A 27,049-nucleotide genomic window follows, 5' to 3' on the forward strand; every position below is an offset into this window, starting at 1 on the left:
TCAACAGTGGTTTTAGTGAAGAAGTCTTCTATTACACTTCAGGCTGTGCCCCTTCTATGCCAGCAAGTCCTGTATTAACTAAGGCTGGTGTTACTTGGTTATCCTTACAATGGAGTAAGCCCTCAGGAACACCATCAGATGAAGGAATTTCTTACATTTTAGAGATGGAAGAAGAAACTTCAGTAAGTACGAATATGTATTTTAAGTAAGAGTGTTTAAAACATATTTCAGTGTGGCATTAATACTTGTAAGTAAATAGTGCCACAATAGTTCGATCTTTCTCTAAATCCTTTGAATCCTTGGTTGGTTATTGTTGAGGAGGAATATTGAAGAGTGAGGAAGAATTCAGTCTTTTGTTTTCTTGATGTATAGGAGCGGGTTTTGTTTTTTATGTATGTTTGTATGTACGTTTGTGCCTAGGAACAGCATAGACTACATTTTAAATATATATGTTTAGGGAAAATAGAGGAAAAGATCACCACAGCCTTTTAGCCTAAGCAGCTCTAAAAAATAAGGAAATAACGTGTCCATCTTTTCGGCTGTTTTCATACATTGCTTTCCCAAATGCCAGAGAAGATTTGAAGAGAGATTATAAGATTATATAGTGCAGCCAGAATGTAGTTTCCAGTGATTTGTCTCTTATGAGCTAGAACAAAGCTGAACATGAGTTAGGATGTCTTCTATTAGTTCTACATAGTTTCGTAGCTTTTCAGAGCTACTTTAAAGCAGTATGAGTCAAAAATAGCAATGATCCACTCCCAGCTATATACCCAAGAGAATTGAAAACAAGTGTTTATACAGAAATTTGTACATGAATGTTCACAGCAGCATTATTCATAATAGCCAAAAAGTGGAAACAACCCAAATGTCTATCAACTGATGAATGGATAAGCAGAAATGTGATATATCCATACAGTGGAATATCAATTAGCCATATAAAGGAATGGAGTACTGACACATGCCACAACATGAATGAACCTTGAAAACATTATGTTAAGTAAAAGAACCTAGTCACAAAGACCATATATTGTGTGATTCCATTTATTATGGATATAGGCAAATCCATAGAGACAGAAAATATACTAATGGATGAGAAAAGAAGGGAAGTGACTGCTAACCAATAAATAAAGTGCAGGCTTTATTGTGGGATTAAGAATTTAATGATGGTTGCACAACTTTGTGAATATACTATAAATGATTGAATTTCATACTTCAAAATGGGAATTTTATAGCATGTGAACTATATATCAACTTAAAAAATTTTAAATAACATTGGGAAAGTAGTAAGGGATTGTTACTGAAGCTATAAATAGCATTCCAAAACCTAAGTGACATCCCTACCTGCCAGCACAACCAACCATTCATTTATTTACTTAAACACACCTATGTGTGTAGGTCAAGTTTAAATATAGTTCTTTTTAGCTCTTGCAACATCTGTCTAGGAAATTCTGTTAGTTCTAGGCATATGCTTACTTATGGTGAAGTCACCATTGGCTCTGACTTTACCCTCAGCATGAAGATTGTCTCTTGGTTACTGTATTTACTCGAAATGAGGTCTCCTTCATGCTACAAACATTCACTAGCATTTCTGGATTTGTCCATTGAAGATAAAAGTACCAAAGTGAGGAATACACTTAACAGAGTGTTAATCACATTGTAAACAGAAGATGAAGAAGACCTAGATCTTTTTACATGTTTGTTATTCCCCATATTTCTGCTGTCAGATATCTAAGGGAGGCTTATTTTCCCTTTCCAGGGATATGGTTTTAAGCCTAAATATGATGGAGAAGATCTTGCTTACACAGTGAAGAATCTCAGACGTAGTACAAAGTATAAATTTAAGGTAAGCTTTGAAAGCCCTTAAAATATTTGTTTGTTCTTATTGTTCCTATTGTTCTAAAGCCAAGTACATACCTCACTCCTTTGGTTTTAAATCTAAAATAATGAGCATTACTGCTTTACTTTCTTACTATGTAACATTGGTTATCAAACTGTATATATATTTAAATTCAAAACAATTTTAATGTTTTATGGGACTTTTATTTGTATAATGGGAACAAACATCTAAATGTGGATGTTGGGCACCTGCTTGGCTCAGTTGGTTAAGCATCTAACTCTGGTTCAGGTCATGATCTTACAGCTCGTGAGTTCGAACCTTACATCGGGCTCTGTGCTGACATCTCAGAGCCTGGAGCCTGCTTCAGATTCTGTGTCTCCGTCTCTGCCCCTGTGTCTCCATCTCTCTCTGCCCCTCCCCTTTCTCTCTCCTCTCTCTTTTTCTCTCTCCCTCTCTCTCTCTCTCTTTCAAAAATAAACATTAAAAAATTTTTTTTAATGTGGATGTTGTTAAACATTCAAAATATGCTTTTTTGTCAGGGGATATCAGAAAAAGTAATGCTATTATTTTCTTGGTACATTATATCAAGCGGTGCACAGTTTCCATTCGTCCTGTTACTGGTAGTCAAAGATTACATCTACTGTGTTTCTTCACTGCAAAGCTGTTCTTTTTCCCTTTGTAATTAACAAGTATTTTGTAAATACTGTGTGAACACTTTGTTTTTCATCACTTTCATCTACTAGCTTTAACACCCATTGATAATTTTTGCCTGAATCAGTTATTACTATGATTAATGGTTGCCAAGTGGTGCTTTTAATTTTATCATTCCTTCTACATCTATCAGTTGGCATCATACTATAAAGAAAAGCTTTCTCTTATCATATATGTCAGTATGAACTCATGAATTCCTGTTAATTGAGTGAGTTGTATTTTGTTACTATGATTATCATTTATGAGGCTCACATTGTTTCAAATTTGGGAGCTCCTTTGAGCTGCCTTTCAGATTCTTTTGAAATGTGCCCCCCCCCCCCCCCATCATTCTTTTGAGCCTTTCCTTTCTGGCACATGATATTCCAGTGTCCAATCCTTCAATGTCAGAATTGGTCATTTCTCAAAGCACCTGGGTCCCTTTAGTGGACCGTGGTATTTAGAAGCCAATATCTGAGTACTAAGTATACTTAATGCTATACGGTTTTGCTACTCCTGGGCATCCTCTCAATGGACAGAGCTAGGAACTATATGTATGTATGAATGTAATTTGGTTTTGTGTGTGTGTTACATGATAGTAGAATTCTAAGAATTTTAATAATTTACCAATTATAAAGACCTTAACAGTTCTAAAGTCAAATATAAAAATACTTATGAATTCTATTGCTGTACAATTTAGTAACTTGAAAAAACAGGCATTTATTTTCTCACAGTTCCTGGGGGTCAGGAATTCAAGACCAGCTTAGCTGGGTGGTTCTGATAGAGGGTTTATGTGAGGTTGCAGTCAAGATGCCAGCTAGGGCTGCAGTCACTTGAAGGTTTGTCTGGGGTTGGAGGATTTGCTCCCAAGTTCACTCAAGTGTTGGTAGCCTTCATTTCCTCTCTGACTGTTGGTCAGAGGCTTCAGTTCCTCACCAGATGGGCTTCTCTGTAGCAAAGCTACACACTGTGATTTCTGCTATATTGTATTAGAGGCAAGTCATTAAGTGCAATTCAAAGGGAAGAGGAATTAGCCTTTATCTTTTGAATAAAGAAAATTCGAAGAATTTGTGGCCATCTTTTTAAAACCCAAAGAATAGTAAAAGAATACGTAAATCAAGCTCATCAAGTATCATCAGATTATAGCTTGTTCCTGTAATGACTCTAGTTTAATATCAAACTGTTACAGACTTACACCTGTATCCCCAGAACTGGCTCTCAAAGGGGATTGATTATACCTGAATATTCTTCATATATGCTGAGTCTCTGTTGTAGACATTCTCATATAAACAAGCCATCACAGTCTGAAAACTTTTACTTTATCACTTGATTGAGCTTATCTGTCATCACTTTGTTCATTAAGCCAATATCATTAGGTATCAAATATCAATTATTTTATGTCTTTGTGTTTTCATCACAGGTTATTGCTTACAACTCGGAAGGTAAAAGTAACCCAAGTGAAGTAGTAGAATTTACTACATGCCCTGATAAACCAGGTGTACCTGTGAAGCCATCAGTTAAAGGAAAGATACATTCACACAGTTTTAAAATAACTTGGGGTAAGATATGCGTATTTGTACATCATTACTTTTATATTTGATTGTAATGATTTGAATATTAGGATAATTTTTAAGATAGTTGAGTACAATTGTTAGCTGAAGCAAGTTTAATTGGAAATGTGAGAATCATTCATTGTTTGAGGATCTCTTTTGTAGAAAACTTTACACTCACACAAATACAAAGTTCATATTTGATACAGAAGAACTTGGAATCTGTGGTAGGACTGTGAGCAGAGACGGCACTGTGTGAAGTGAATGATTACTGAAATTGTAGCTAAAGTCACCTGAGTCATCCTGGCTCTCCTGAGAAATGAAAATCACTTTTACTCATTTAAAACAAACATTTGTTAGGGTGCCTGGTGGGCAGAAGAGCGTGTGACTTTTCATCTTGGGGTCGTCAATTCAAGCCCCATGTTAGGTATGGAGAAAACCTAACCTTAAATAAGTAAAACTTGAAAAAATAATAATTATTATTGAACACCTTATATACTATTTGTTGCAAAATCAATAGATTAATGAGATGCTGGTATTAATAAAAAAAGCACTGCGGGTGATTCTTTTTATTTTTTAAGCAATCTTAGGTGTGGTATTCCACTTACTAGGATTTTCTGTCATTTTTAACTATGTATTTTGCCTAATACCACTTTTACTTCTTTGGATAGACCCACCAAAAGACAATGGAGGTGCAACCATTAATAAGTATGTAGTGGAGATGGCAGAAGGTTCTAATGGTAAGAATAACTATTAAAAATTAATAGATTTATACCAGTATGCCCCTACTCTTCATGACTGTACATTTTATATGATCTGTTTTCTTTCACTCTTAATTTTTTCCCTTTGTTTATAGCAGTTAGAATTTTGCCTGTTATGATCCACTTTAAGTTCTAATCTCTAGAAATAGAGTGAATCAAATGTAAGAATGCTGTATACCTATATTATTACTTTTATTTTTTTAGTTTATTTCTTTCTCATGAGTTTGCCTTGCTCAGTTCCAGTATATCTAAAGTTTTCTAAACTTTCAGTTAGATTTATAACCAGACATGTCAGAGAAAAATTAACTTCTAAAATTTAACTTACATTATACTAGTTTTAGTAATATTTTCTGTGCCTCATGAACTTAATTTTTGAATAACACATGTAACAATCCATATTTCTGTGAATTGAACTGCTTCCTGCAAAATAATGTCTTTTAATTAAGACTAAACTTCCTGTGGTATTGGTTCTTTCTACTCTTTGTGTGTTATAATGTTATTACTGGACCAGTAAACACATTTAAAATGCTTAATTAAAAGCAAATTATCAATGTAAGCCAAAGTCTGTAACAGAGTTACAGAGATATTTCATTTCAATAAAGCCATGCAGATTCGTCTAGGAAGCTGCACACATAAAGAAAATTAGGTCATTTCCAGGAAACTCAAAACAAGCTTAAATTGTTTCTGACAAATTACATAAACACTTACTTAGTGAAGCTAGGATACCTGCCGTGTCCATGATACCCAAATGTTAAACATTACCTCGTAGCTGATTGAACATAATTCTTCACCTTCCAGGAAACAAATGGGATATGATATACAGTGGAGCTACTAGGGAACATCTTTGTGATCGACTAAATCCAGGCTGTTTCTATCGTTTACGAGTTTACTGCATCAGTGATGGAGGACAGAGTGCGGTAATACTTACATCTAGATTTTTTTTTTCAAGTTTGGGTCAAATAAGATGGAATCACCAGATGCCACCTCAAATATTAAAATGTATCCAAAGTAATTTCTGTAATTTAGGTGATTAATTTATAGTGATCAGAATATTCTGTAACTTATAGTGATCAAAATATTCTAAAATAGTACATGGCTTATAATCAGTATTCAGTGAATATCTATTGTCTGGTTGTTGTTTAGCTTTGCAACAACAGATATACAAAAATACTGCAGAAAAATTTATAAAGGTAAATTTTAGGATGATGTTCAATAGCCATACCTAACAGAAATAAAAATAAAATAATTGTAGACTGCTCTATAAATTATGTGTATCAGGACAAACCATGATCATTTACTGTTTAAACACAGATTCTAGTAATTACTTATTTCAGGAAAGTTGGCAATTATTTTTATTACTAGAGAATTTATCACTAACCTAAATGGACTTAAAGTGTGCCATTGATTATATATGAGATATTTGTAATGTTCTAGAGAGGTAATTTTTTTAATAGGAATGGTATTTTTTTAATGAATTTAACTAAGAATGGGTTCGTGGAGCATTAGTAACTGTCATTATTTTTCAAATGGAATTTAATGCAATGAAGTTACCTTTTTTAAAAATGAATTTATAAGCATTTTGTTGAAAATGGAAGTATTAGGAAACTGCATGCAAGTCCTACCCAACAGGCTTGGGATCCAATTGCTTCACTGTATCTAATAAGAACATCTTCCAGGATTAGAAAGAACAGATCCCACCCCAAAAACAACCCTAATTTTCTAATACAGTAATATAGCATTCTCATATAGGATACCTTTCTAAATAAGGTGATGACCAAATATTTATGTTTGTAAAGAATATTAAGTGTAAACCTTAATACAGTGCAGTTAAGGATATGGTACTGAGTGCATGTCAGTGTTTGTAAAAGAAGTCTTTTAAAATAAAACTAAACGGGGCGCCTGGGTGGCGCAGTCGGTTAAGCGTCCGACTTCAGCCAGGTCACGATCTCACGGTCCGTGAGTTCGAGCCCCGCGTCGGGCTCTGGGCTGATGGCTCGGAGCCTGGAGCCTGTTTCCGATTCTGTGTCTCCCTCTCTCTCTGCCCCTCCCCCGTTCATGCTCTGTCTCTCTCTGTCCCAAAAATAAATAAAAAAAAAAAAAAGTTGAAAAAAATAAATAAATAAAATAAAATAAAACTAAACGATACACATTTTTTAAATAACATCAAAACCAAGATAATACCAAATACCTGGAAAGATACCAAGCACTTGGAAAAGTTAACCTGATTTTTGAATTATTTTTAGGTGGAAAAGAAAAAGGAAAGATTTTATATGCATATATGTATATTAATATTTAGGTTAAAAATACAATATACAGTTAAAGTAACCAAAATAGTCTAAACCTTCTGAAAACATGGCAAACAGTATTTACAGAATATGAAAACATCCTTAGAAGAGATTTGTGGATCCATTTGGATGAGGTCAAAAATAATCTTTATTAGTCCAGTAGGTTTTGTTGAAGGTTATTTTTTTGTTGTTTTTCAATTATGGAAAGATGACTTTTTTGTTCTTTTTTTCTGGTAACTTTCTTTGTATATAGTTGTCACATAATATGTGTCTTTATTTGTTAATATAAAATCAGAGTTTTAATGATTTAATTGGGTTCTTATTTTATTTAGAACTTTATTCCTTTTCAATTGATAGTCAAGTAGGATTTCAAATTATTGATGCGGTCTTTGTGTTCGTGTTATTTTTCTTTAACAAAAGCATTCCGGTTGGGGCATTTTTGTTTTGTTATTGCTTTTGTTTTGGCAGGTATCTGAATCTTTACTTGTGCAGACTCCAGCTGTGCCTCCTGGCCCATGCCTCCCTCCCAGATTACAGGGTAGACCCAAAGCAAAAGAAATACAGTTACGATGGGGTAATTTTCATTTTGGTAATAAATTATAATTGAGTTAGTACTAAATATACTCCTTTTGTTAAATTGGATAAATCTTTCCACCTTTAGGACCCCCTCTGGTTGATGGTGGATCACCCATTTTCTGCTATGGTGTGGAGATGTCTCCTGTAGAAAAAGATGAACCCAGAGAAGTTTACCAAGGTTCTGAAGTAGAATGTACAGTGAGCAACCTTCTTCCTGGAAAGACTTATAGCTTCAGACTGCATGCAGCTAACAAAATGGGGGTAGGAAGACTCTGCTGATTGAATTATAATCACAGTGGTAGTTCACAAAACATACATAATTGCACCCATTAGTTAGCCATTTTGCTTTCAACATGTGACTCCAAATTTTACAGTTTTTAATAAGCCTATATTGATAAATAAGAGAGAGGTCTGTATAGATGATAGTTATTATAGAATCTCAGTATTTTCAAACCCCATTTATAATTTGTGACACTCGGAACTTTAGCTGGGTTGAAGTTTGCCTTTCAGGTGATGCTAATAGGGTTTACTTAATAAGTTAAAGAGTAAGAACAAAACTATTAGATGAAATACTTTGGATAATTAAGTTTTTTGAGGCTGGTTATATACAGCATTTATTTTATTTGGCTACTAATTGTGATTCATTTTTTGCCTAAGGAAAAGATAACTTATATTTTAAGCATTTCTGGCTTTATGTGACTTTTTAAAAAGTATTCTCTGTGTATCTGTACAGTTCCATAAAATGGACAAAACAGGTGATATCTCCATTGTACAGCTGAGGAGGCTGGGGCTCAGAAAAACTAAACATCTTGTCCACAGTCACCCAAATAAGAAGTGACAGAGATAAGCCACAGATTCAGGGCTGTCAGACTCCAGAGCCAAAGCCCTTTCCACTCAACCAGGACATTTCTCATCTCTGCATTAAAACAGATTCTCTCAGGACAAAGCAGTAATTTCTTGTCTTAGTTGAATAACATTATGTTTCCTTACTCTATAATTTCACAAAATTAAACTGCCAAGTCTCTCCCCTCCCATTACTTCATATGTTAGTGAACTTTACTATTTTATGTCCCATTCTCCAACTAAGGTCAGTATCTGTATCTGTAAATTTATCTTAAAATTTCTTATGTCAGTCCTTTTTGGCAGTTCTTACATAAGTCATAGTGTTCTGTCTGAAGTTATCATCTTGTCAGCCCCACAAGGCTGCAGTACACTGGGATAGCATCTTTAATACTTACTTAATCTGTATTTTCAGGATTCTGATAATTTGTGACAATCATTGTAAATAATTTGCTTTCTGCACTTCCAGAGAGTATACATTTTATACCCTTTTTAAAGCTATTCTAAATTTTAAGATATAATTTATGCCTACCATTTTTCATGCCTTTAATTGGTATCCTTTCCTTCACTCCTCATATAATTTCTCCTGACTTATTCCATGTACCTAATTCCCTAATGCCCTGCCCTTCTTACAAAATCAGTCATGAAGGAAAAAGGAAAAGGAACAAGAGAAAAAAGTACAGTAAATGAAACTTAAAAATACTTGACATAGTAACTTCCATAATCATTAAATCTTTTTCCTTTCTATGAATGCTTTTAGAGTTCTATTATGACCAGTCAGTCTTGAAGGAGAAGGATTATGCACTTATTTATGTATGTGAATATTTATGGAGAGCTGTGCAATCTGTGGGTGAAAAATGAAAATGCTGGTTATGTTTGTTTTTCTAGTTTGGACCATTTTCAGAAAAATGTGATATTACTACAGCCCCTGGACCACCAGATCAGTGCAAGCCCCCTCAAGTTACATGCAGATCTGCAACTTGTGCACAAGTGAATTGGGAGGTACTGTAATTCCCATTGACTTACTCTCTTAAGTAATTAGAATAGTTCATATAAAAGAATAGAGATACTATTCATTTTTTTTTAAGTTTATTCATTTATTTTGAGAAGGAGAGAGAATCCCAAGCAGGCTCCTCATTGTCAGTGCAGAGCCCAATGCGGGGCTAGAACCCACAAACCATGAGATCATGATCTGAGCTGACTGAGCCACCCAGGGGCCCCGAGATACTATTCATTTAACCTCCTAAATCATGCAAACAGTAAGGCCTACTTAAGTTCATGTGTTATAAAGTAAAATTTTTTCTTTGAAGCATTTAAGTAAGGTATATTTGCATTACAAGTATATGGTTTCTTGTTCATGATGTGCTTTGTATTTTTTCAAAGGCTTTGTTTGTCTCATTACCAAGATACTTAGCCACTGGTGAGCTTAATGTTCAGAACAAACATTCATAGGGATTAGTATAATACTATTTCTCTTGTATTTATTATTTCCACTGTGTTTTATTATGTACAGTAATAATCAGTAATGATAATTAAATTTTCAGTTTCCTTTGAAATTTAACAAAGAAAATGTCCTTACATGATTTAACATTTATATTACTTAATAGAATTATATTGAAGTATATTTACCTTAAAATTCTCTTTCTAAAGTGATTTAGTCATATTTCTACTTATAATTGAAAACAAAGTTATATTTTTTTATCAGTCTTAAATTCAGGTGACCTTAATGAATAAAAATGTAATATTAAACAGTTTTAATCCCACTTGAACATTTCAAAGAAATTCAAAAGCAATTCAGTTTGATATGTGCAGGTAAAGAACATTTGTGCCTAAAAACTAATCAGTGTCAAGACTTAAGACCTTTTCCTCTTTTTAATTTAAAGATCCCTTTGAGTAACGGAACAGATGTCACTGAATATCGATTGGAGTGGGGAGGCGTTGAAGGGAGTATGCAGATGTGTTACTGTGGGCCTGGTCTCAGTTATGAATTAAAAGGACTTTCACCAGCAACCACCTATTATTGCAGAGTCCAGGTAAAGGTGGTCCGGGCTTTGTTACTCTAGCCAGATTTTTGTGTTCTGTGAGCATTTTGATGGTCATGTTTTTTTAACTTACGGGCTCTGTTAATTTGTAGGCTCTGAGTGTTGTGGGTGCAGGCCCTTTCAGTGAAGTAGTAGCCTGTGTGACTCCACCATCAGTTCCTGCTGTTGTGACTTGTCTTCAAGAAATAAGTGATGATGATATAGAAAATCCTCATTATTCACCTTCTACATGCCTTGCAATAAGCTGGGAAAAGCCTTGTGACCATGGTTCAGAAATCCTTGCCTACAGCATCGACTTTGGAGATAAACAGCCCTTGGCAGTGGGAAAGGTTACAAGCTATATTATAGACAATTTGCAACCAGATACAACATACAGGTACACTCTAAAAACTATGTTAATTTTTGCCTAGACCAGAGAGAAACTCTAAATAGAATAATCATAACCGAATTTTTTTTTCCTTAATGTGGCACTTAGAATACGGATTCAAGCCTTGAATAGCCTTGGAGCTGGTCCTTTCAGCCACATGATAAAATTAAAAACTAAGCCCCTCCCTCCTGACCCACCTCGTCTGGAATGTGTTGCCTTCAGCCACCAGAACCTTAAGCTGAAGTGGGGAGAAGGAACCCCAAAATCACTGTCAACAGATTCTATTCAGTACCACCTTCAGATGGAGGACAAGAATGGAAGGTAGGTGTTTGTAATTGGTTCTTCATATAGTTTCTTAGGTCTTAAGTGTATAAACTTCAATAAAAAGTAGAGGTAAACAAAATAAATTTTCAAAAACAAGGTTAGAATTTTCATAAGAGATAATTTTAAGTGTGCTATTTTCAAAACACCAGAAGATATAATGAAGATTTCCCGTTTGTAGCTTGTGAGCGGGATGCTGAGAGAAAAATTAAATTGGCTATTCTTTGGCTCTCTAACCCATTTACTCTTTCATGTAAAAGAAACATAATCTTTGCTACAAAACCAGCTCTTCAACACTTATTTCCAGCAGAGGCAGTTTTAACAGTACATGATTAATTGGTGTAAGGCCTCTGAGATCTTTGCGGGCACAGGTTATGTCTCACTTTCTTCCGCACCCGTCACAGGACCTTCACACTGAGTCAGTACAGTTCATTTCCTCAGTGTCAGATCTTGGTTAGACTCAGATTATTAGCCTGTCCCCTCGCTACTCAGGTTCTTGTCTATGCTGCCATCCTTTATATTTTCATTATATCCATGCCATATACTGTCCTACTAAATCATGCATTTGAATTATAATGTTACTCAAAATATTTGTAGTATAAATTATTCAAATGCAAATCTGAGGCTGTTTACTGACATTATATCCGATGTAAATAATGCCATATATCCTCCCTACAAGTGTTACTGTAATATTTTAAGAATTCAAATTTTGCTTTTCACTCAGTTTATAAGAAACAATTCGCATACCTGATGGATTCAGAGTACTAGAAGTAGTTTTTCCCAAGGTTTTCCCACTTTGTTTTTTGTATTGTACGTGTTTGTATCTTAATCAGACATTCAGTAATGGAATATTCATGGTAATTGTACATAAGTACTCTCAGAAAGACTTCTACATTTAAAATAACATACAGAGAGGCGCCTGGGTGGCTCAGTCGGTTAAGCATCCGACTTCGGCTCAGGTCATGATCTCACGGTTCGTGAGTTCGAGCCCCGCGTCAGGCTCTGTGCTGACAGCTCGGAGCCTGGAGCCTGCTTCGGATTCTGTGTCTCCCTCTCTCTCTCTGACCCTCCCCTGTTCATGCTCTGTCTCTCTCTGTCTCAAAAGTAAATAAACGTTAAAAAAAATTTTTTTTTTAATAAAATAAAATAACATACAGAATTAAACATACTATATATCCAGTAAGAGCATTACACAGAGCAAACAGTACTGATCATTTTCTGTGCCTCTATGAGTGTTAGTCAGCCTTTGTTCTTGGCAGAATTTTATGTACATTTGTAAAGCCCTATCTCTAGAAGGAGGTTCTTTGCCACAGATTTTCTGTGTAGCCATTTATCTTTAATGTATGTTATTATCATTGGGTGAATTCTTTAAATTAGTTTCATCCCCTTTCTAGCATTTACATTGCATTAGGGTGATGCAAGAAGGTTTCCTGGAAATGGATCTAATTAATGTTTGTTGGAAATGGAGTAGAATAAAGATTTCCATTATTATTAGGCTGTATTCTATTACAGAATGTTAAGCTTAGTTAATATTTAGCATCTGGAGAGTTGTAGGGTGTGAATATGGCTGCTGGCTGTGGAAAATATATTTAAGAAACCTTTTATGGTGTTGTAAGTTTACTATATAAATTTAATAAATTAAATCAATTTAATATCTTTAGTTATACTCTTTACCTTTGATTTCTCACAACTACTTACATTTGCTGTGGGATAATATCAGAATGCTATTTCAGCTGTTTCCTGACTACAGGTTTTATCATTGTTTCACTTTTCCAATAGTGGTTGCAACTCTTTTTTTTTCCCCTACCCTTTAAAAAAAAATTGGGAGACTAAAAAGGCCAGGCTTATCTAATTACTGCTTCTTAGAAATACTGTTACTTCAGGTCATTAACTATTTCTTCATTTTTAACCTTGACTGCAGTTTTCAGACTCTTTAGAACTATGTGAGCATTCCATTATTCATTCCCCAATTTCCAAAAATTTTCAAACAGCCAATCAAAAATATTGGGGAACATTGAACTTATAGGTGACATATATGATGTTAAACTTTCCCATCAAACAGTTCAGGTGGATAATTTATGGCTAATTTTATATTCTTTCATACTGCTATGTAAATCTCTAGAAAACATCACCAGTCATCTAAAATTATACCTGGAAATTGAAGATTTTCTTTTTTATAATAAATTATATGCCTAAGACTGTAATGAAAATTGTCGTGTTCTGAGTATCTTTAAAAATGTATCTTTAAATTTTTTTTTTTCAACGTTTATTCATTTTTGGGACAGAGAGAGACAGAGCATGAACGGGGGAGGGGCAGAGAGAGAGGGAGACACAGAATCGGAAACAGGCTCCAGGCTCTGAGCTATCAGCCCAGAGCCTGACGCGGGGCTCGAACTCACGGACCACGAGATCGTGACCTGGCTGAAGTCGGACGCTTAACCGACTGCGCCACCCAGGTGCCCCTAAAAATGTATCTTTAAAAAATGGCAATCAGAAACGAAACTGTACCAGAAGCCTGAAAAGTTAACAATGATTGGATACAAAACTTAACAATAAATTTTCAGGAAACCATGTCAAAATTAGGAAATTTACCAATCCTATGATTTTCATCATTTGATGAAAAAAATATTTATTTGGAGTGACATTAATGTCTAGGAGCAATTTATACTTCTGAATAGTGTCCCAGCTCTACTTTTTTAGTAGTTTTTAAAAATTTTTTGTAGTGTAGTCAAGGTTTATTTTTAATAAGAGTCCTTTCCATTTTAGGTTTGTATCCTTATATAGAGGTCCATGTCATACATACAAAGTACAAAGACTTAATGAGTCAACATCCTATAAATTCTGTATTCAAGCTTGTAATGAAGCAGGGGAAGGTCCTCTCTCTCAAGAATATATTTTTACTACTCCAAAATCTGTCCCAGCTGCCTTGAAAGGTAAGTTATACATCATTATTTTTTTTAGTAATAAATTTTAAATGGATGTTCATAAACAATTTTATGTGCTATTATTACAATTTATTGTCCAATATGTGTCCAACATAAATTATAAAAAAGAAATTATATAGACAAGCCTATCTACTGAGAGTTTTACTCAAAATAGAAGCTCTTTTATCTAGCACATTGATACTCAGATGAGCACTGGGTTTTGTCACTATTTTTAATAATCTAGCATAAAAATACTAAACTGAATAGATACACTGGTTTTCTAATAGGGTCATTTAATGTTTCTGCTGTTGTTACTAAGGAAAAAAGTCACAGGGGCACCTGGGTGGCTCAGTCGAGTCGGTTAAGTGTCCGACTTCAGCTCTGGTCGAGATCTCACAACTCGTGAGTTCAAGCCCCGCATCAGGCTCTGTGCCAACAACTTGCAGCCTAGAGCCTACTTCAGATTCTGTGTCTCCTTCTCTCTCTGCCCCTCTACCACTTGTGCACTGTCTCTCTCTCTCTCTCTCAAATAAAAATATTAAAACAAAAATTTTTTAAAGAAAAAAAAATCACAAACTCAAATTGTTTTGAGTTGTTACTGTTTCATTCATTCATATTTCGGGGAGAGAGCCAGGTTGTCTGTTAAGCACAACATAAATACATTCTTAGTTAAATTGAATTATTTTTTTAATGCTTATTCATTTTTGAGAGAGAGACAGCACAAGCAGGAGAAGGGTAAAGAGTGAGAGGGAAACACAGAATCTGAAGCAGGCTCCAAGCTGTTGGCACAGAGCTCGATACAGAGTTTGAACCCATAAACTGCAAGATCACGACCTGACCTGAAGTCGGACACTCAACTGACTGAGCCACCCAGGTGCCCCTAGTTAACTTGAACTTTTAAATCTTAATTTACACACTTTCAGTTGTATGTACAAATATCTTTAAAATTAATTTTTAGATGGGTTTTTTTTTTTTTTTTTTTTTTTTTTTGAGAGAGAGAGAGCGAGCAGGGGAGAGGATCTTAAGCAGGTTCCACACTCAGTGCAGAGTTCATCAGGGTGGTTGATCCTATGACCCTGGGATCATGACCTGAGCTGAAATCAAGAGTCAGACACTCAACTGACTAAGCCACCCAGGCACCCCTAGAAGGGTTCTTATTTTAAAACGACCCTGACTGGGGCGTCTGGGTGGCTCCGTCAGTTGAGCATCCAACTCGATTTCAGCTCAGGTCACGATCTCACCATTTGTGGGATCAAGCCCATTCTCCGGCTCTGCACTGACAGCATGGAGCCTGCATGGTTTTCTCTCTCCCTCTGTCTGCCCCTCCCCTGCTTGCTCATTCATATTCTCTGTCTCTCTCTCTCTCTCAAAATAAACCTTTAAAAAATAAAATGACCCTGGCAAGGATTACACTTTGTGTATTTAGCCAAAATCGCTAACATTCCTCACACAGAGGACAACTCACACAGATTTCTAGTACAGTTTCCTGGATCATGTACTTGAAATATGTCATTTATTAAGCAGATCCATAGTTAGCAGGACTGTTCTTGACAAACTTTCTAATAATGTTGATGGAGTTTTACTGAGTCATTTTTCTGTTCTCTCATCCAGTTTAGTGTGTACTAACCTTAAGAAGATTGCTGATTTTAACCCTCTATATCCCAACATGGAGTGAAACAGTCTTATGTCAAGCAGCTAGGAGTATTTTTCAACTTACCCTCTTAGGAGATTTCTTAAATTACAAAATGTCATGTTCTAGTTATGCCCTTAGAAGCATCATTGACGTTGTTTCTATTGGCCTTTTAGCTCAATGAAAACAGTGCTTCCCTTGACAGATCCTTTAGTCAGTCTGGCCATTGTGGCACCCGTAGATTATATGGCCTGGAGATAATAAGAATGGAACATTAACCATTTCTCTGCAAATTTCAAAAATTCATTGATATTTATTTCAAGTATATAACTGGGTTTTAAATGTTTGTTGATTTTGATTAAAACAAGTGTCTGTGTGATGTGCCAAATTAAAAATCAAGTAGAGTAGATTTTATTTGTATTTGTTCTCTACAGCTCCCAAAATAGAGAAAGTAAATGATCACATTTGTGAACTTACATGGGAGTGTTTACAGCCAATGAAAGGTGATCCAGTTATTTACAGTCTTCAAGTTATGTTGGGAAAAGATTCAGAATTTAAACAGGTATGTGCTAAAATGTAATTCTGTGGATACTTATTTTTATGTCTCATTTTAATGCACTTGGCAATGCAAGATTTGACTGTCTTTATCTTCTAATTTAAAAACATTTATTTAGTATTTACCGTGTTCCAAAGATTATAACTACACAGTATCTCAGGATTCAAAATATTTTAAGTGTGAACTATATATTTAACAGATTATTCATTGATTTGGCAAGAATGTATTTAACTGTATGCCAGGCACTCAGGATATATAACGCTGTACAAAAAGTTCTTGCCTCTGTGGAGCTTACATTCAGTAGAAAAAGAGATACTAAAAGCAAATGTATCTTATATTCGATATAATCTATATCAGTATATCTTAGAGAGTGATAAGTACAGTGGAGAAAAAATAAAACTGGGTAACAGGAATAGGCTGTCATTGCGGGTAGAGACAGCTAGTACTATTTCATACAGGGAAATCAGGTGACAATGGAACAGAGACCCAAAGGAGGTGAATATGGGGAGAACAGTGTTCCAAGAAGAGGAAGCAGTAGGTGTGCAAAAACATGCTTGTTAAATTTAATGAACAAGGAGGCCAATATGGGGTTGTGTGAGCAATGGGAAAAATAATAGATGAAGTCAAGTAGTTAATGGTAAAGGGGGTCTGTGAGTGGTATACGTAGGGCATTATAGGCCATACTGTGACTTTCACTCCATGTAAAGTGAGAAACCAGTGGAGGATTTTGACCAGAGTGGTCACATTATCAGTCACGAGGTCATTTTGGCTAGAGTGGGACACAGGTAGAGGCAGAGGACATTAGGGAGGCTTCTGTCATCATCATCATCATCATCATCATATTACTACTACTATTATTATTATTACTACTATTATTACTATTACTATTATTACTATTACTGCTATTATTACTATTATTATTACTACTACTACTGTTATTATTATTATAATGCAGTGTTGTAAATATGACAATATTCAGTCATTATGGAAGCCTAGCAGAAGTGTCACCTACATGGCTGAGAAATTTCAAAGATGTCTTCCTGGTAGATGATGAATAGCGATGAGATGAACTAGGAAGCTGCCAGTGTTCACTGTAACTTTTTTTTTTTTTTCACTGTAACTTTTATAAAGAAGTTGTTTTTATGCAACTCAAAAGCCTAATTTCTATAAACACTGCATCTGATTCTCCCTTTTCTGTGTCAACCTTCTTTATTTTTAGTGCTCTTAAAAGTGAGGTTGTTTTCTTTTGAGTGTCTTGTATTTTCTTTTCCCACTAGAAAATTAGTCATTCATCAGTTTTATTTCAGTCTCATACTGTTATAGCTATTAGTAATAGAATATTTATCTTTTTTTTCTTTAAAGTTTATTTTATTTATTTTGAGAAAGAGCACGAGCAGCGGAGGGGCAGAGAGAGAATTCCAAGTAGGCTCCATGCTGTCAATGCAGAACCCAACATGGGGCTCAAACTCACAAACCCTGAGATCATGACCTGAACTGAAATCAAGAGTCAGGCACTTAACCAACTGAGCCACCCAGGCACCCCATAATATTTTTTCAATATAGATCTAATTTTTTCTTTCAAGTTGTAAGGATAGAAGTGCAATTTCTTTTTTTTATTTTTTTATTTTTATTTTTTAATGTTTATTTTTGAGAGAGAAAGAGAGTGTGAGCAGGGGAGGGGCAGAGAGAGAAAGGGAGACACAGAATCTGAAGCAGGCTCCAGGCTCTGAGCTATCACCACAGAGCCCAACGTGGGGCTCAAACTCAACAAGCGTAAGATCACGACCTGGGCCGAAGTCCAGCGCTTAATTGAGCTACCCACGTGCCCTTGGAAGTGCAGTTTCTTAAGTGAAATTACAAAAGGCTCCACAAAGAGTCAGATTAAATTTGGCATATGATTGTTTTTCTTTATTAAGCCATCTGCAATTGACATTATAATCAGATTTGAATATAATTTACAGATAAGCAGGTTTCCTTCCAAGGAGGAAGCAAAATTAATATTACAAAAATGTAATTGCATTATATTTTTAAAGGAAATAGGGACCCCAGATTTGAGTAGTATATGAATTTTAATAAACATACCACTACATGAAACAGCAATACTAATTCTAATTTAACTTAAAAGCTAAATCAATCCTGTCATCACTTTCACTTACTTTAGATTGTAAGCATGCTATAAAACTTAAAATACTGATTTCCTTAGAACATCATCATATATATGCTTATCTGAATCTCTTAAATGTTGATTGGCAAGTTATACTCCAAAAGTTTGAAGGGTTTTTTAAGAATTCAGGTTCATTCATGGAATTTAATATTTTACATAAAATTTATTTGATAATCAATACGTATGAATTAAATACTATGTTTAAGGAATTATGGGGGGTGGTTATGGTACTAATAGGTTACTGTTTTGGTTTTAAGAAAGTTGTTTAGAATATAACAAGCAAGCAAAAATTTTATAGTCATGACATTTTACATAGCCAAACAAATAAAAGGTCATGATAAAGATAAAACCTATTTTACAAAAAGGAATGATTTATTCCACCTGGACTTCTGGAATATTTTCTAAAAGGACTGCCATTTAAGTAAGAGGAGGCATGGCGGCACTGGTGAGCTTAGAAGGAACCATGAACTTAAGTGTGACTTGAGTAAGACTCAAGAATGGAGTATGTGGCTAAAGAGGCCAGGTCCTGGTGGGTCTTATTCCACAGCAGTAGGAACAGCTGATGTTTTTAAGAAGGGATTATTATTTATAAGTTGTGGGTTGAGTTTCTAAACGAGCCTATAAAAAATCTGTTTAACCTATAATATTGCTGGGATTGGGGGTCTAGAAGCAAATTCACCTGGCAGCAAGTACTTATGACGCTGGGCTAAACTTAAAAGTTTGGGACAAAGAAGGGAAGAATAGAAACACATTGATTTTGTTGTATTCTTCCCTTTCTTCATCCTTCTTTGATCAGCTTTAAGAAAACCCTTTGCTGCCTTCTTGCTACTCGGTGCCCCTTTCTGTAGGACCTCACCTAAAACTGCCCCGTTCTCTACAATACACTCTCCCTCTGACTCGTGCCTCCATGTCTGACACACATCATAACTCCCATATACACAGGGTAGCTGACCTTAGTGGCATTAGGAGAAAAACTATTTGCTTGGGAAGATTCATACCAAAGGCAAGTATCTACGGGTTCTGTAATCCCCTCAGAGGTGTATACATTTTTAAAAGCAAGTAAGTGCTCTTTTACCAAAATGACATTTCGAGTAGTATAAAAGATGAAGTAAAAAATCCTGGGGGACAATAGAGTCACTTTCACAACAGATCAACCAACCTGGGAGTCTGTACCTAAGACACTTTTGTGTCACAGCTCATTATGTTGCAAGTACCAGGAAAACCAACTCAGACTGGTGCAATCAAGTGTAAATCCTCTGAGGGAGATGCCTGAAGGTAAGCAGGCTTCAGGATTCTGTGATTCAGAAGCTCAATGAAGTTGTCAGGGGCATGGTTTTTCTCATAGTCTTCAGTGGCTGCCCGTAGCCATAAGGAACTTACTGTCCCTCATTCACATTCAGGGAAAAGAAAGCACTTAGATTGCAAAGCCATTCCTGAATGAATGACTGTTTCAGGGTTTAAGCCAACCAGAGGCCTGCTCTGGAGTTAATGAGGCCAGCTTCTCCCAATACATGGATTGGATAAGGGAGAGTTTGATACCCCATCAAAAATGTTGGTAGTGTTGGGAGAATTGATGCTGTGACAGTGGCCTGTTGGATTCTGTACAACTTCTTTTATTCTTTAACTTCTGAACTTACATTCCCAAAAACTGCTCCTCAGAGTGGCATACAGACCTCATGAACCTGAATGTCATAAGAGCTGGGACCGTGATTGTTTTCCTTTTTTGTTGTTGTTTGTTTGTTTGTTTAAGTTCTAAGTGGTACTTATGCACAATAAACTTAACTGCTCTGGAATCTCCAAGTTCACTTATAACTCCCTCAGCAATAAGAGAGGGGAAGGATACAGACGAGCTATGTGGCTGTCTACATTCATTAGTTTTAAGGGGTTTTTACTGTTCTCTTTATGTATTGATCACTACAAAATAAGTATCTGCAATAGTATTATTCACAGATTACAGAGGGTGACATGACAATATGTAACAAATTACATGGCAACATATGCCTTACTATGTGTCATAAGGAATAATTACTTTTAAATGTAATCAAATGCGTAATAACCATAAGGAAAGGTTTAAACAAGTCTGTACTCGGCCTAAAAACAATGTATTGTTAAAATCATTGTCTAATACTAACTGCTATAAATAATATATACTGTGCATATTACTCAGGATAAAATCAGATTGTGGATGTGTAACATCCACAAAAAGTTGAAATAGTTAAACAGATTGTTCCTTTATAATGATAACTTCAGAAGTGGTTATCTTTGATAGTAAAAATGTTCACTCATCCTTAAAAGATAACAAAGGACTGGGGTACCTGGGTGGCTTAGTTGGTTGAGCGTCCGACTTTGGCCCAGGTCATGATCTCACAGCTTGTGAGTTCGAGCCGCACGTCAGGGTCTGTACTAACAGCTCAGAGCATGGAGCCTGCTTCAGATTCTGTGTCTCCCTCTCTCTCTGCCCCTCCCCTGCTATGCTCTGTCTCTCCTGTCTCAAAAATAAACATTAAAAAATTTAAAAAATAACAAAGGACTATTTTATATTTTTGTATGAGTACTTGGTGAATTCATCTAGCCAACCAAGTAGGCTTTTAGAATGTAGATATGGAAAGAAACTGGTTTCATTTTTATTGGCCCCTGTTCTACAATTGTTATTTTCTTCATGCTGTGACATATTCACAAAGCTAAAATAAGGACAAATACCAATTTATGAAAATCTAAACATTCTTTAAAAATTTTCCTATAAAATTCTGTTGCAATTGGCATAAGTTCTTAGCCAGCTAAACATGCACAAACATCATAAGCTTAAATTTAGTATGCATTTCTCGATTAAAATGCAAAGTGAAAACCATAATCTCTTACCTGCCATTTTAACTGTAAATCTGCATTAATATTTGCCATACTTATCCTATAAAATGGATAGTTTATTGACAGCAAATATAAAGAACTCTTTTTTTGTTTTATTAAAACTATATGTAATTATAAGTCATCTGTGAGTAATAGCTACAGGCCAAAAATTATGAATTTTTGAGTTTTACTTGCCCTTTTCTGTTTACTAAGATCACAACAATCTTCCCTTGTCAGTAGGAACTGGGGGACTGGAAATGGTGTTTTTCATCGTAATTTTTATTTCTCAGTCTCAGACCTAACTAACCCTCCTTATCTCAAGCTTCAGTCTTGTTTTGAATAGCTTCACTTAGATATATGAACATTTTTATAAATTAGCTTTAGCAAGTTTATCTGTTTTCTTCAGTCCTGTATCTGCAGTCACCTATAAGATGGCTCTTTGTTTAGATATCCTTCTAACATCTGAAACACAAAATTGAAAACTTGACCTCATTATCTTTCCTCCCAATCTCTCCTCTCCAAACTCTTCACTTCATCATTGTCAAAAATACTAACATAGTTTTGGTCCCCAAGCTTTTTTGAACCCTTGAAAGAATTTTTTTTTTTTGACTGCCAACTTATTCAAATAAAAATCATTTCTAAAAGTGATCCATAAAAACTATACTAACACCTCATATCCCTGTGTTTTCATACAAGAGCCCCTATCCTGCCCAGCTCCTTCAATCCCTCATTCAGCTTTATGATTAAGAGTCCTCAAACACTGTTTAAATATCACATAGATAGGGGCGCCTGGGTGGCGCAGTCGGTTAAGCGTCCGACTTCAGCCAGGTCACAATCTCGCGGTCCATGAGTTCGAGCCCCGCGTCAGGCTCTGGGCTGATGGCTCGGAGCCTGGAGCCTGGAGCCTGTTTCCGATTCTGTGTCTCCCTCTCTCTCTGCCCCTCCCCCATTCATGCTCTGTCTCTCTCTGTCCCAAAAATAAATAAAAAACGTTGAAAAAATAAATAAATAAATAAATAAATAAATAAATAAATAAATAAATAAATAAATAAATAAAAATAAATATCACATAGATAGATAGATAGACAGATAGATAAATGCCACAGTTTCCAACTAGTGTTCTGAACATATTCCTCCTGTCTGTCAAATCTCTTCACCTATCACCCTCATACCGTTTGTTGAATTTTTTCCTGTAACTATATTACCATGCCCATTTGGAGACAAATGGAAAGTAAAGAAAATTTTAAAGACAAATAAATGCCACCCATTATATACATATGACAAATACATATTTTTTATTTTTACTATTTTGGGCTCATCATATGTGTACTTTTTGACACTGCTTTCTAATACTGTCTTCTGATTTACTGACGTTACTCCTTTTACCACAGTCCAGACATGAACGTTACTACATTTACACCCCTTGTATTGCTCATCTGCATCCTCAGAACTAATGTATATTTATCATTTTCTTTGCTTCATCATCTAAGTCTTACTTCCTTCAGTAAAAGCTCCTTTATATATTCGCAGCATCCACTGATACATTTTGATGTATACATGGTCAATAATTCACTAATCTAGCGTCCTTTACCTATTACGTGCTGGATTCCAAAGACACAAAATGAGACAAAGCTCTTACCTTGCTCCTTTGGAAGCAAATCAATACGTAAAAATTAGATTTACAACATAGATACAAATGAGGCAGCTAAAATTGCTTGAAAGAATGCTACCTCAGGTTTGGGTTGATCCAACTTACAGCCCACCAACTAGCTGGAAAAACTTAGTTGGGCAGTCAGTAATGAGCCTTGGTTTTCTCATTGATAGAATGAGGGAAGGAACTCATTAGTAGAAATGATAGCTTCCATATATATATATTTTTTTTTTTAATGCGTATTTATTTTTGAGAGAGACAGAATGCAAGCAGGGGAGGGGCAGAAAGAATGCCTGACACAGGGCTCCAACTCACGAGCTGTGAGATCCTATTCTGACCTGAGCTGAGCTGAAGTCAGATCCTTAACCAACTGAGCCACCCAGGGACCCCCGATAGTTTCCATGTATTGAACATGTGCTATGTGCTGGGCACTGTGCTAAGTGCTTTCACAAATACTTGTTTCATTCTTATAATTACCATACAAGATAATAATATGCTTACTGTACTAAGGTAACTGGTCTAAGATCACATAGAGTGTGAAGTAGCAAAACAGTGCTTGGACCCAGAGGTGATCAATTCCAGTAGATAACACTCTGAATCATTAGCACACTCTTGAAAATCCATGGCATTCTATTCCTGTTCTTTCCTTTCTAAGGGATGGTCAGAGGAGTTGAGTTTTAACATCCAATTCTGTGTTTATAAGTGATTTCTTAAATTTTATGAAATAATTTGCCATAGACACCTATAGAAAGTTCCCCTTATTCATTCATTCATCGTTTCAGCAAATGTTTGAAATTGACAGAAACCACTTTTGCAAAGATCTAATGAAGGAGCATGGTTTCTCCTTTCATGGAATGGTTTCACAAAAGTTTGACTTCTTACAGTTGAAGAAACTAGGGAAATGCCTGTGGGCTGAATTAGCTTGTTCTGTAGCTACTTTGGAGGCAAATCTCTCCTTAATTGGTCTGTAAGTTCTGTGACGATGGATGTCACATCCTCACTTTTCCAGTTTCTCTTGCCCTTAAACGGTGGATAAGCTCTTTAATGTAAAGTTAGGTATTTTTTAAATGTCATTAAAAAGTTTAAAGGAGTGGCATTTCACTAGCTTTCATGTCAGAAATACTTCTAAAACTAGCCAGTTGTAAAATAGGTTTTCTGCCTAGCCTTCACACATAATCCTTCTTTACCATCTTATTAACAGATTTACAAAGGTCCCGACTCTTCATTCCGGTATTCAAGCCTTCAGCTGAACTGTGAATATCGTTTCCGTGTGTGTGCCATTCGCCAGTGCCAAGACCCTGTGGGGCATCAGGACCTAGTAGGTCCCTACAGCACAACAGTGCTCTTCACCTCTCAGAGGACTGACCCACCAGCCAGCACCGACAGAGACACTGTGGAGAGCACGAGGACCCGGCGGGCGCTGAGTGATGAGCAATGTGCCGCAGTCATCCTCGTGCTGTTTGCTTTCTTTTCCATTTTGATTGCCTTTATCATTCAGTACTTTGTAATCAAGTGAAAATATAACTTTATTTTTTAATACTGTATTACATTTTATTTTGTCATGTACTAAAATTATTTCTGTATTGCTTTTACAAAAACAGTGGCATTTAGCACTGGCATTGAGACTATAATACATCATTTTTTGCCATTTTCAATGCTTATATCATTAGGTAGAGGCTGGCACCTTATTAGAATGCAAGCCACAGAAATAGCAATTTTTGGTTTTTTGGTTGGGACTTTTTTCTTTCCTTTTTTTTCTTTTTTCTTTTTTTTTTTTTTTTTTTACATGCCTTCTTGTAAAACATATTTTCTAAGAGGCAACAATATATAATTGGTATATTGACCAGTCAGCATGAGTGTAACAGTGACAACCTGATCTGTTTGTTTTAAAGATATTACCTAGTGAAAAATTCAAAATGATGAAAATTTACACTAACATGCTATAAAAAAAATGTTAAAGTCTGATGCTGTGAAAGCAATCTAGTGCTATATTTCTACCTCCTCATTTGTCTTAATTATTTGGTAAGTGGGATTATGATGAATAACTGGAGGGGCTTAGCAGACAAAAACTGGATGAAAGAATATGCATGAAAAAAAGAAACTTCTTGTTTGATAAATGTGGAGTTCTTCATTACAAATATATATTCATGAATTCACAGATAAGTCACTTAAAGAAAGCACAGACAGTTTACTTGGCCTAAAAATATTTTAATGTTTACTTAAAAAGCACCTCTTCAAGTCTTGAGAACATGGAAGAGAACAGAGGGCTTATAGATACTTTTTAAAAAGTAATCATACTCAACTCTGAAATTTCAAACCTACTTAATTTGGTTTTTGTGAGCCTTTGAACTATATGTGTGTGTATAAGGACATACGCACGTACATATACGGCATATATATAAACTATACATACCAAGTGTAAAAATACACACACACACACACACACACACTCACTCCATGTATCTGGTACAGGCTAATTTTGAAGAACTCCCATAAGTTTTGCTGCTTCTCCCATAACTACTGCCATCACCATCAGAATTCATAATCAAACCTAACCTTTTTGTTTGGGGCACCAAATCTGAAGACAAAATTAATTTGCACCAGTAAACTTCAAGCTGCTTTCTTTCTTGAAAAACTAATGTTTAATGTAATGTCTGTCTGGATACTGTTCCAAACTGTTGATTGCATGTGGTTAATGTTGCATTAGAGCACTTTGCAATTGCATAATTCATTAATGTTTTGTGAGCTTGCATTTGTGAGTTATTGGATGATCAGATTGAATTTTGTCAAGTATCACGTTGTACATCTTGCATAGATGTCAATGACTGCCAGTAATAATAGTTTGTAATGAAACTATCTAAAATTCTTGTTTTATCACATCTGTTATCTGTAAAACACTTGTAACTAGCCTTTTTAATTTATTATTTGAATTTTAGGATAGTGAATCACTAATTTTTAGTTGCTGAGGGTAGCATTTTAGTGATTACTAAGCACTTCTGTCAGTCTTTGAAAACAGGACCTATGTTTTGTGCTTTGAAGATCTCTGAAGAATTTCTCTTATATTAGAAATGGGCATGTATTGTAATTGTTTTATGTCAAATGATCTGTGCTGTAGAAAAAACATTAACCTTTGTTCAAAAAAGAAATGGATAAACTTGGCCTTTCCAAGTGTTAAGAATGATCTGTCACTATAATATACTGTATGTTTACATTTTATTTAAATTTAATCTCATGTATAGGCTAACTTTCCCCCAAAACAACAGCGATTGCGATTATTTTCTAGAAACTTCTTAAAAGTGCCACATTTGGCAGTACAAATGAGTTTGAGTGTAATAGCCCAGAGATTTCTATATAGTTGAATGTCTAAAATGGTAAAATATGCCACTGTGGCGGTTACAGTGGCTTATGTTTTTCATAGTAACTCAAATGAACTCCTATTTTTGATAGTAAATGTCATTTAATAGTGTACTTGCCATTTGAGCCTCGCTGCAAAATCAGTGCAGAGGAGAAAACAATTTTTAATGTAATCTTGATTTTACCTCATATACTGTACATTCCAAAAACTCTAAACTTTTTAAAGATTATAGATACACTACCAAACATATCACCTTAAAATTGTATAAGGTTGAACTTCATACAAATGAAAAAATATAATCTCATAAAAATACATAACTATGTAGCAAAAGTGTCTTTAAAATCCATGGAAAATAAAAGTTGTATCATTCTTTTTTGAGATATGTTTATTGTATTCATAAACACTCATTACTTGCCGCTTTCAGAGAAAGAAATGTTAAGATCTCCCTTCTTGCAATGGTCTTACAACAGGTTTTTTGTTTTGTTTTGTTTTGTTTTGAGCAGTATTCAACTCTTCAGCATGAGAAAACCCCCATATTCAAGAAGGTAACATCCAGTAGATTAAAGAATACAATTAGAAGCTTTATCCTAGTGACTTGATTTTGTGCAAATCTCTAGATATCTTGCTTCCTTTACATATATAAGATGGCTCTGAGGTAA

At 35.2% G+C, this 27,049-nt stretch overlaps 1 protein-coding gene across 7 annotated transcripts in view; it reads left to right on the forward strand.

Annotated features, from left to right (window-relative positions):
* FNDC3A (fibronectin type III domain containing 3A) overlaps positions 1–26,768 on the forward strand; it is a 149,152-nt gene extending 122,384 nt beyond the window's left edge. For 6 of the 7 annotated variants that reach the window (XM_086712189.1, XM_086712182.1, XM_025924140.2 and 3 more), the window contains 14 exons: positions 8–182; positions 1,757–1,843; positions 3,945–4,083; positions 4,746–4,814; positions 5,634–5,752; positions 7,589–7,694; positions 7,782–7,957; positions 9,425–9,538; positions 10,420–10,569; positions 10,671–10,954; positions 11,054–11,266; positions 14,033–14,199; positions 16,255–16,382; positions 24,237–26,768. In XM_086712189.1, the coding sequence (XP_086568315.1) occupies positions 8–182; positions 1,757–1,843; positions 3,945–4,083; positions 4,746–4,814; positions 5,634–5,752; positions 7,589–7,694; positions 7,782–7,957; positions 9,425–9,538; positions 10,420–10,569; positions 10,671–10,954; positions 11,054–11,266; positions 14,033–14,199; positions 16,255–16,382; positions 24,237–24,551 (2,242 nt within the window). In that variant the 3' untranslated portion in view covers positions 24,552–26,768. The remainder of the gene's footprint in view (positions 1–7; positions 183–1,756; positions 1,844–3,944; positions 4,084–4,745; positions 4,815–5,633; positions 5,753–7,588; positions 7,695–7,781; positions 7,958–9,424; positions 9,539–10,419; positions 10,570–10,670; positions 10,955–11,053; positions 11,267–14,032; positions 14,200–16,254; positions 16,383–24,236) is intronic. The other variant, XM_086712211.1, reaches the window with a different exon arrangement.
* Positions 26,769–27,049: the final 281 nt, after the last annotated feature.

This window comes from Puma concolor, chromosome A1, assembly GCF_028749965.1.
Source record: "Puma concolor isolate L17-30 chromosome A1, mPumCon1.1.hap2, whole genome shotgun sequence".
Taxonomy (NCBI): Eukaryota; Metazoa; Chordata; class Mammalia; order Carnivora; family Felidae; genus Puma; species Puma concolor.